At 60.4% G+C, this 11,050-nt stretch overlaps 1 protein-coding gene across 1 annotated transcript; it reads left to right on the forward strand.

Moving 5' to 3' along the window:
- The first annotated feature begins 2,493 nt into the window (after nucleotides 1–2,493).
- Nucleotides 2,494–4,300, forward strand: FOXD3 (forkhead box D3). The gene has a single exon (XM_040609830.1). It carries the CDS (start codon nucleotides 2,602–2,604, stop codon nucleotides 3,811–3,813), a length of 1,212 nt encoding a protein of 403 aa, XP_040465764.1. The 5' UTR covers nucleotides 2,494–2,601; the 3' UTR covers nucleotides 3,814–4,300.
- The last annotated feature ends 6,750 nt before the right edge of the window (nucleotides 4,301–11,050 follow it).

Raw genomic sequence — 11,050 nt, forward strand, 5'->3', positions numbered from 1 at the left:
TCATAACTTATTCCATCCTCCCTTTCCCCGGTGCTTGCCGTGTCTCTATTTGACTCCGTATCGATCCGGACGATACAGTTTGTTTTTCTCCTGTTGCTAAATGTATCTGTCTATATGGGCGCCCACTTTCTATTTCTGGTGGTGTCATTATTGTGGGTTTCCACCTCCGCATAGGCTGCATTAATTATTTCATTGCTTTGCAGGGCGCAGCCCCCGCTGTTGCTCCCGCTCAGCCCTTGAACTTCGGTGGGTTCGGGGGCTCCCGGGATATTCCGGGCAAAGTTTCCTGATTTTTAGAAATATCTTTCCTCCCTACCCAATCCGCCCAGACGGGCTCCTAAATACTTTTCAGCCGGGTGGGCGCTTAAATAGTTCCTTAAACTTCTCTACCTGAAGCCGTGGGAGCCGCAGCAGCGCCCGCGGCCGGCGGAGGGGCGCGGAGGGGCGCGGAGCGGGGCCGGGCCGCTCAGCCGGCAGCCGTGATTGAACACGGGATTAGCACAATAGAGCCCTAATCGAGGGGAAACGTTTCTTTTCACGCTAAGCACCGTAATTAATGGTATGAATCAATTAATTTGACTTTTATTGTGTCGAAGAAAAGCGCAACAAATGAAACGGGGTTGCGGAGTTGGGCTTTTTTTCCTCCCTTTTCCCTGTGAGAGTCTTTGCGGGGGGGGGGGGGGGGGGGGGGGGCAGCGCGAGTGTGCGTGAGTGTGCATGGAGGTATGCGGGGGGGTGTACCTACGTGTGAGCGGGCGGTACGCGGGTGCGGAGGCCAGGGTGACGGCCCGCGGGGATCCGCCGGGAAACGCTTAAAAACGGAGCGGGGCGGAGGGGGGCAGGGGACGGACCCCGCGGTCGCGCAGGGAGGGAAGGAGCCGGCCCCGCGCATCCTCCGCGCAGGCCCTTCCGCGGGGCCGGGCCCGTCCCGCCCAGAGGCTCCGCGGCCGGAGCGGCCCATCGGGGCCGGGTGGAGGGTCTCGGGGAGGCCGGGGCGCCCACATTTCCGATGGGCCTGGGCGGGGGGGGCGGCTATTTGCCTTTCCTAAAGCAGAGCCGCTCGTGAGAAATCGTTTTCTCCTGGGGTATTTTCCTAATTTAATTGTATTTACCGAAATCCGACAACACGTGCGAGAAATACAACAGCGAGGGGATCGGCGGGACGAATTCAGCAGCGAAGCTCCGGGAGCCACCCGCGGCCAAGGTCCCGGGCGGGGGGTCCTGCTCCTGGGCACACCGGGGCAAGGGTGGGCGGCCGGGCCCCCTCCCGCCCCGGCGGGCGCCTCTCCCCGGGCCGGGGCTTACCTGGGGCCGCGTCAATACGGTCCTCACATTCACACACACTCCCTCATTTCCTACTTTTTCATATGCTAACGCCCGCAATGATTAAGTCGTTAACACCTCTAGAAAAAAAAAAAAAAAAAAAAAAAAAAAAGGAAAAAGAAAAAAGAGGAAAAAAAAAAGGAACCGGCTAAAAGCTTCTTTATTTATAGTTTCCCTTTGTTATTTTACGTCTTTTTTATTTCTCCCTGCAACTAACCTAATAGATTAATCAATAGCCATTCTCTGATCTTCCGTTCCCAGCTGGTGCTGCTGCTGAAAGAAAAAAAAAAAAAAAAAAAGAGGAAAGCACGGAAAAGTGCTTCCACAGCCCAAACTTGGTGGGTTTAAGCGCTATTACGGCAGCGCATCCGCTGAGCCCCGCGCTGGGCCGGGGCGGCCGCTGCCGAGCGCACCGCGGCGGCCTCCGGGTCCGCCGCACCGGGAGCGGCGGCAACTCGTCGGCGCAGGGCCGCGGGGGGTGGCTGCCGGGGGCGGCGGGGCCGGCGGGCGGCGGGGGCCCGGCGGGGCGGGCAGGCGGGCGGCCCGACGGGACGGGCGGGCCGAGCGGAGCCGCCGCTGCTCTTTGTTGACAGTCCATGAAACAACTCGAGTTTTGCATGACTTCACAGCGGGGCGCCTGACGTCACGCGGTCACGTGGCGCCGCCTCCGAGTATATCTTTAACGGGAAAGTAATCTATCAGGCAGTCCGGACCGCCGCGCTTCCAAAGTGGCGAGCGAGGCCCCGCGACGCCCCCGGCCTCCTGCCCCCGCCCCGCCCGGCCGCCGGGAGCTCCGTCCCCTCCCTCCGCCAAGGGGGGGAAAAAAAACAATCGGGGAAAGAGGAGGAAAAAAAAAAAAAAAAAAAGCGGCGCCAGGGGCGGCGGAGCGGTGCGCGGCGGGGCCGCGGAGCGGAGCGGTGGAGCGGCGGGCGGCCGCGGAGCCGCGGCGGCCCCATGCCCGGCGCCCGCGGGCGCCCATCGCGGCGGGCGGGAGCCAGCGTCGCCGCCTGACCCCCGATGCCCGGGAGCGGGGCGCGCAGCCGGAGGTGACCGGGCGGCCAGGGCAGCCCCGCGCCGCGGGACGCCGCGGACGGGAGAGGAGCGGGCGCGGCCGCCCCATGCCCCGCGGGGACGGCGCCGCGGGGCGCAGCCGGGCCGCTCGGGTCTAGCCCCAGGGGCCGGTCGGAGGAGCGGCGGGAGGGGGGCGCGGGGGGAGCCCGCCGCGCCGCCGGGTGCGGGCGGGAGGCCCCGCCGCCGCGCCCCGTCCGCCGAGCGGGGATGACCCTGTCGGGCGGCGGCAGCGCCAGCGACATGTCCGGCCCCACCGTCCCGGCGGCCGAGGATGTGGATATCGACGTGGTGGGCGAGGGCGACGACGGGCTGGGCAAGGACAGCGACGGCGAGGCCGGCAGCCCCGCCGCCCTGCCGCGCCTGCCGCTGGACGAGGCGGCGGAGCTGGCGCTGCCCGCGGAGGCGGGCGCCGGCGCGGAGAGCGGCAGCAGCGGCAGCGGCAGCCCGGCCGAGGCGGCCCCCGGCGGCGCGGCCGAGGGCGGCAAGGGGGGCGGCGAGGAGGGGGCCAGCGGCGGCGGCGGCGGTGCGGCGGGGCAGAGCAAGCCCAAGAGCAGCCTGGTGAAGCCGCCCTACTCCTACATCGCCCTGATCACCATGGCCATCCTGCAGAGCCCGCAGAAGAAGCTGACGCTCAGCGGCATCTGCGAGTTCATCAGCAACCGCTTCCCCTACTACCGGGAGAAGTTCCCCGCCTGGCAGAACAGCATCCGCCACAACCTCTCCCTCAACGACTGCTTCGTCAAGATCCCCCGGGAGCCCGGCAACCCGGGCAAGGGCAACTACTGGACGCTGGACCCGCAGTCCGAGGACATGTTCGACAACGGCAGCTTCCTCCGCCGCAGGAAGCGCTTCAAGCGGCACCAGCAGGAGCACCTGCGGGACCAGACGGCACTGATGATGCAGGGCTTCGGCGCCTACGGCCTCGCTGGCCCCTACGGCCGCCCCTACGGGCTGCACCCCGGCGCCTACACCCACCCGGCGGCCGCCGCCGCCGCGCTGCAGTACCCCTACATCCCGCCCGTGGGGCCCATGCTGCCGCCCGCCGTGCCGCTGCTGCCGTCCAGCGAGCTCAGCCGCAAAGCCTTCAACTCCCAGCTCAGCCCCAGCCTCCAGCTGCAGCTCAACAGCCTGGGCGCCGCCGGCTCCATCGTCAAGTCGGAGCCCAGCAGCCGCCCCTCCTTCAGCATCGAGAACATCATCGGCGTCCCGGCCGCAAGCTCGGCTGCCAGCGCCCAGACTTTCCTGCGGCCGCCCGTCACCGTGCAGTCGGCCCTGATGGCCCACCAGCCGCTGGCGCTGGCCAGGACCACCGCCGCCATCGCCCCCATCCTCAGCGTGCCTACCAACATCATCGCGGGGCAGTTCCTGCAGCCCGCCGCCCCCGCCGCCGCCGTGCAGGCCAAGTGGCCGGCGCAGTAACCCCGGGCACTCGTCCCCGGCCCGTTTCCGCAGAGCCCCGCCGCCGGCGGCCGCCCCCTCGGGGCTCCGCCGCCGGCGCGCCCGGGCTCCGAGCAGCGGGCGGCGGCCCCCGCCGCCGCCGCTTGTACATATTTGTATCAAAAATCACTGACGTTGCTTTCGGGGTTTTTATTTTTCTAAAGAGGCGAAATGACGGTCGCGATTAGGAGCTGCGAACTTTCACTTTTTTTGAAGGTTCCGGCGCTCCGAGCGGTTTTATCCGAAATAAACGAACAAACGAGAGAAAAAAAAATGTATTAAAAAAATAAGCGGGGGAAATTTTAAATATTAAACGAACGAACAAAAAACAAAAAATTTTTGGAGAAAAAAAAAGAAAGGAGGAAAACGCTGTCATTCTATTATAGAAGTCTGTTTATATATGAATGAATATATGTATTCTAAATGTTATCCCTTCGTGTTGTACACAACTTTGTAAATAAATTTTTAAAATGCTCTGCCCGTCTTTGTGTGAGAGGCGTCTCTCCGAGCGCCCGCCCGCGGTGCGAGCTGCGGGGCCGCCGAGGCTGGAGCACCCAGTGCGGGAGCGGTGTGGCCGCGGAGCGCCGGCCCTCTGCTTCCTGCGGGTGGGGGCTGCGCCGGGCGCGGAGCGGTGCGGTGCGGGTTTCCCACGGCCCCGTGCGTTCGAGATGCGCCGGCCGCGGCCGCGCTGCCAGAGCCAAGAGCCACCGGCCCTGCCGGGTGCCGGACCGGCCGCCGTGGCGGGACCACACCGCAGCGATTCCTGCGAAATTAAACCTTCCCCGGCAGATCCCAGGCTCCTTCAGCCGTGCCGTAATTTTCCCCTAAATATATTAATTTTTTTCTCAGCCTGACTTCGGCTTCGCATCCCGGCGCTGCGGGATCCTGCCCCTTCCCGGCCGGAATAGGTACGCTTTGGGTTGGCTTTCGTGGCTAATAATAAATTAAATGTTTTTTAAATAAAACCCGTTGGGGCGATCTAAGCAAGGTTTACTATTTATTTTGTAAGGGGTGGGGGAATAAAAATTCAAGCCGTGCCCGCGCGGATCTTTCGTTTAGATAAGGAAAATAATCGGTGATAAAGCAGCGGCTCTGCGCTCCCAGGGAAAGGGAACGGCCTTTCCCAGCCCATTTCTAATAACTTGAGTTTTAAGGGCAGCTGCGGAAAAAAATGTACATTTGCGTGCATTTTCGGCGCTAATATAAAGAGACCGCCAAGATAAAAAAAATAATAATAATAACGTGTAGCGCGTTACGGTATTTCAGACGCCGCTTTGGGGGGCTTAGCCTGGCAAGGTCTCGGGCACTCGGTCTGTGGGCGCTGACAGCCGTCGGCACTTTATTCCCTCCCTTGCAAAACGCTGAATTTTCGTCGCCTTTGGAAACCTTCGTGGATTTTGCTTTTCCGCCCAAATAATTCGCTTTGTTAGGAAAATCGGCGGCGTAAAATGCAGGCGGGATGCGGTGGGCGCCGGGCTTGGCTGCGGGAGGTACAGGACGAGGCGCTTGTTTCACCTCTCACATCGGCTGGGATTAAAAAAAAAAAAAAACAAAAACAAAAACCAAAAAAGCAGCAAACAAAAAACCCACCACCAAACAAAAAAATAAAAAATAAATAAATAACGGTGTCCTTGCTTTCCTGGTAAGCAGTAAATATTATTTCTTCCTAAGTAAATATTTATACCTCCGCATTCATAGACTAAAATAAAACAAGCAGCCCGGTGATGAGATAGTTTGAACTTTATAAATAAGGACTCGCTAATCGTCTGACACGAAAAGGGAGAAGAGGCACCTGAAGCGAGCGGGGCTCGGCTGCAGGCAGGGCCCTACATGGGCACCGCGGCGGCTGCGCTGCCGGCCGGACCCGACGGGGCTAAATCCGTGTGTGCGTGGCGGCTATAAAAGTAACAAGTTGTTTCACAGTTGTGTCTGGCTAATCGGTTCTACACAAACAGCAAATGGTAGGTGATGTGCGCAACACGCGCGGAGGTTATTTCTATATTTAGCGGATACCCCTGGGAAAAGGGAAAGCAGCCTCTTCTTGAATTCACTTTTAGGCTCAAGAAGCTGCTGATCCAGGGCTTCCAGAGGACACCGGATAACAGGGGCTCATTCCATTCCCCGGCCTTTGTTACTTATAAGATTACTCGCTCATATTTCCCCACATAGCAGCAATACCTCGAGCTCGGCATCTGCGCCCCGGCGGCGGCGGAACCGGCAACTTTCCTCCCCGCCGCCTCCCCGGGAAGCGTTGCTCCCTCCGTTACCGCCGGCCGGCCCTTCTCCCCGCCGCTTTTCCCCCCGATCGCCGAGGAGAGCGGCCGGCAGGACCCCGCGGCGCCGGGGAAGCCTCTCCCGGGGAAGGGGTGGCGGCTCCCGGGTCCGGGCCGCACTGGGAGAGCGCGGGGCTCGGCAAGGACCGCGGCGGCGGCAGGGAGCTCACCCCCGTTCGGCGCGGGGGGCGGCAGCGGGGGCCCTGCGGGCAGGTGAGGGTTCCCGGTAGCGGCGGCGGCGGCGGGGGCTGCAGTGGCGCTTCGGGGCCTGCAGGGGGCGCGGCAGCTACCGCCGCAACCTCGGGGAACGGGCGCGCCCCCCCGGCGCCGTCAGCACCCCGCAGCCCCCGGGGTCGGGAACACCCGCAGCCTCCGGAGTCGGGAACATCCTCGCAGCCCCGGGGCCGGTAGCACCCCCGGGGAGGGGGTACCGGGAGCAACTGCGGTACCCGGAGCGGCCCGGAGTGGGACTGGGCCGGGCGCGCTCTTGCAGCGAGCGGCCCGACGGGGCGTCCCGGCGGGTCACGCAACGCTACCGGCAAGGCTTGGGGGCCCCGGGGCGGCGACGGGGCGGGAAATCGGTCCCTAGGTGGGGGAGCGCTTGCAGCGGGCCGGCGAGCAGCTTCCACGGCGCGGTGCTGCCCAGCGGAGCGGGACACGGAGCTGGGCCGGGAGCAGCAGCAGGCCGGGGACAGCTGGGGACACCAACTCCCGACGACCTTTCCGCGGCCGCCCGCTTCACCCACACCACAGAAAGGCTTTTTCTTGTTCTTTCATGTTTTTTCTTCCTTCCACAAACTTGTTCGACACGTATGGCAAAACTTGACACGGTCGGTGACAGATGCCTATTAGCGCCAGACGTGTCGTGTCGGTCCCTGGGGTGTATTGAAAGTAAGTGGATCCTATGCCCCGGGAAAATGACCATCCTCGCAACCCGGAGAGTTTACCCAGAGCCACCCCACCCCCGGCCCGACACCCCCACCCCCCCCGTTATTTATCACAGTTGAGGCCCCGCCGCTCCCTCCCGTCCGGGGAACGTGGGGAACTTCCGTACAACAAATAGGCTGGAGACAGGATCTGGCCCTAATCCTCCAAACCACCACGTTGCTTGGAAAAAAAAATATGATGCGATGGGCTCGTCAGGGCCATTCCCTCAGCTGATGCGGGTTTCCCGGGGAACCCTCTCGCTTGCGTGGCCGCGGAAGGTGCGCGGCCGGGGTGTGTGTGCTGCGTCCCCGCGCTCCAGCTCTCAGCGCCGCCTATTTATAGCATCATTGATTTCCCCCCGGGCACAGAGCTGGGCTGAAAGTTACAGGCTCATGGGTGTTGGAAGGCTGCGGCGAGCATTTGAAAAGGCAGGAAAAGCGTTTTTGTGGGGTTTTAAAAAACAAATACCGCCCGTGGGCGTTGTGCCTCAGGACGGAGCCCCCAGCGTTCGTGCCCCTCCCTCCCCACCCCCCCCACCCCCCCTTCCGCAGCTGGCAGCACCGAGGGCACAACCGGGACCCGGGGGCAGCGGGGGGGTGGGGGTGGGATTGGAGCCCCCGCTCCGGTGCTGCGGTGCGGCAGAACTGAAGGCGGTTTGCCGGTCACCGCCGAGGGGGCACTGCCGGGAGTGTCCCCGGAGGGGGGTGTCGGGGGCAGGGGGGAGATGCCTGTCGGAGAGCTTTCCTTCTCGGTCCCACGGGGGGGTGGCCGGAGGGAAGCATCCACTGGAGAAACCAGGAACCCTAGGGACACGGGCAAGTGTTTGCCCGGGTGACCACCCCGCAAATCCCCGGCGGTGCCGCTCCCACGGGGGAGGCCCGGGGCCGCTCCCGCCCGGCCCCGGTGTCCCCCCCCCCCGCCCCGGGCCAGAAACCAAAGGAAGGAGGGGGAGCGCTGCGGGTGGGGAAGTGCCGTGGGGGCTCTCGGGGGCCTCCCGCTCCGGGAAACATACAACAGAGACTTCCTTGGGGCGGGGGGGGTGAGGGGGGTGAGTGTCCACCCCCCGCTGCGGGGCTGGGGGGCAGTTCCCGAGGGAATTCGATGGGATTTAGCCTCCGGGGCCCACCGGGCAGTTTTCAGAAGCTCCCTGGTGTCTGAGGCGCGCTGCGGACCTGTCCCCGCCTGCTCCCGTGGGGGCACCGCGGGCCGGGCGGGGGCACCGGCCGCGCCACCCGGGGGTCTGCAGCCAAGCAGTGCGAAAAGGCGGCGGCGGCGGCAATGCCGCGAGGAGCGTGCGGAAGTTGCGCCACCCGGCCCTGCGGGTCCGCGGCTGCGGCCGGGGCTCGCTCGGGCACGGCGCGTCCCTCCGCGGCGGCGTTCGGTACGTGGCCGCTGAAACCTCCGCGGGGCTTAACCTTCCGCTCGGAGCCGTGAGCAGCCGTGTCACCCCGCAGCCTTCCTCTCCGGGGTGTCACCTCTCACCGCGCCGGGAACCCGCGCAACTGCACTAGAACCCGCGGTACAGTTTTCTTGAGAGACACCACTTCTGTTCCAGGGACTTTTATTGAATTACGTTTTACTAGTCTTAAAACATTAAGCGTTATGTACTTAAAAGATACAGAGCATAGGTATTACATCCACAGAAAGTATTTTAGTCAGTGAATGTTCAATGTAGCAGGTAGAGATGAACTTAGCACGTCTTCCAGACTGAACTGGGAACAGACTCTTCAGCCATAAAATGCACTTAACAGTCTATTTAATAGTGGCGAGGTCCTTGAAAATGCAATATCCATGCTAATCTTGCCTTTTTCTAAATCAGAAATGAAAAATAGGTCAGCAAGGTAGAACCTTCCCCTTCCATTTAAAATGTGACATTTAGTCTATTTAAATAACTAAGTAAACTTTATTAATTCAGAATTTGGTAAGCAAGCTGAGAAAGTAGGCACTTCGCGACTTTATTAAGACAGGAAAATGTGAGAGGTAGCGTCCTTGAACTCCAGCTTCAAGAAAATCCCCGTTTCCTTGAGCTTCAGCAAAATGGGAAAAGCCGGGACACGGGAAAACCGCTCAACCTCTCCCTCTCCTGAAACTCTCCCTGCTCCGCGGGGGGCCGGGAGCATCTCCCGGGCGCGGAGGTAGGAGCCTTCCCGGCGGGGAGTCCCCGGGCCGGGCGGGGGGAGTCCCGCTGTCCCCCAGCGGCCACCCCCCCAGCACTGCCTGCCCACAGAATGGCGGGAATTGGGGGAAACAACGCAAACCCTCCAACCTTTCTAATTATTAAGAAAAAAAAAAAAATATCAACATTCCTGCAGGCTCTAGCAGTGGCTTCAACCGCGGTCCCCGCTGCTCGTGCTAGGGAAGCGAGGATGCGAAAGAAGCGCGGCCACCGCAGCCCGTCAGCGCAGGGCTCTCACCGCCCGGCTGCCCGCACCCACCACCTCTCCCAGCCTGACAAACGTGCCCCTACATTCCGGGCGATTTTATAGCGTGGGAAGCCCGGGGAAAGGTCGGACTGGGAATCGGCAACTGCAAACGTCTGCGGAGTTTGTTTCCCCGCTCGCTCCTGCACCACGGCTCCGCTCAGAAACTAAATCCTAGAGGAGTTGGAAAGGAACTTTTTATAGCCGCAGCCCCTTCCAGGGCTCCCGCCTGCCTTAGGAAAGACTTTCTCGTTATTCTGACCGCATTTCACTCCAAATTTACGGAATACCCGGGAGATATTTGCCGTACCCCCGTCAGCCCTGAGAGCCGGGGTGGAGCAGCCGAGGCAGCAGCCCGGCTGAAGCCTCCCGAGGATCAAGGGCTCCGAGAAGCCCTTTAGCTGCTCAGTATCGGTTTCTTTTTACTACCGAGAACCAAACCCAAGCCCTGCTAGTCTACTACCCCGCGGCATCAATGTGTCCTTAATGCCTTTTCCAGTCATTGATCTGGTCAAAGTCACCGCAGAAATACTAGTGACAGAGACTCAATGCCGGGCGACGTGACCAATGCAAGTATTTAGAAAGCATTCAATAAAAAAACCTTTCCCGGGGAGTGAATGATTTCACCTTGCAACAAAGAGGGCTCAGCTAATTGAAATAACGCACTTGAATGTGCAGCTGTGTGCTCCTGCTCACCCATACCGGCTCCAGGACCAAATGATCAATAACCTGCAAGGTAAAACCTAAAAACTCTTTTTTTTCTTTTTTCTTGCAGTAGGAGCCCACAGAGGCAACACTCACAGGCTTGGTTCCTTGGCCTCACGGTTTGGGAGAGGGCTTTAGGGAATTCCGGGCATGGAAAATCCTGGAGGGAAGACTAGAAGGAAAGGAGAGAGGGGCTGGGAGAGGAGAAATTGAAATAGGAACCTGCCCTGGTGATTTTCCCCCAGGCTTAGGATGGGAATTCACTTTGCATGGCGTTTTCAGTGTCATATACCACGGTAAAGCCACAGTAGGGTTCGGGCAGCATAACTCTTCCCGTCTTCTAACCTACCTCGTAGCTGGAAGATTTTTAGGACTATGCTTTTTTCACAGATTTGTCATCTCCAGGCAACCCTTAGGATCTTACTAATATCCTAAAATGGAAGCATTTTCCTTAGCAGCAATATGACTGATAGAGTCTAACAAACTTAGGTAACATATGTAAAATTTGATAAACATAATCCGCCATTTTCAATAGGATTATGGCTCCAAACACCTTGACAGGCCAGCAGACCAGAATGATTTTTCTGTCTACCTGTGTAAGCCCACAAACTTGCAGTCTCTTCATACCATCCTGCCCTAGGTAACACAAGCAGCAGTTGCCCAGAATGCTGAGATTATGGCAGGTTTAAGAGGGACCAGGATGTCTGAGTCATTGCAGTCAAATGAAAAAATGTTGGGATAGTGGAAATGAGTATTTTATATGTGGTTGCACTGGAAGAACTTCCAAGGAAGAAAAGCCATCGCTGGTGGTATGCAGTACTGTGTGTTGCCTAGTGTTTATATACTTTAGGAACAACTTGGCACATTGTCCTGGTTTCAGCTGGGATGGAGTTA

This window comes from Falco naumanni, chromosome 11, assembly GCF_017639655.2.
Source record: "Falco naumanni isolate bFalNau1 chromosome 11, bFalNau1.pat, whole genome shotgun sequence".
NCBI lineage: Eukaryota > Metazoa > Chordata > Aves > Falconiformes > Falconidae > Falco > Falco naumanni.

Bases quoted from the DNA above. Each gene is read 5' to 3' on its own strand.
- FOXD3 (XM_040609830.1), top strand. From the start codon at position 2,602: ATGACCCTGTCGGGCGGCGGCAGCGCCAGCGACATGTCCGGCCCCACC.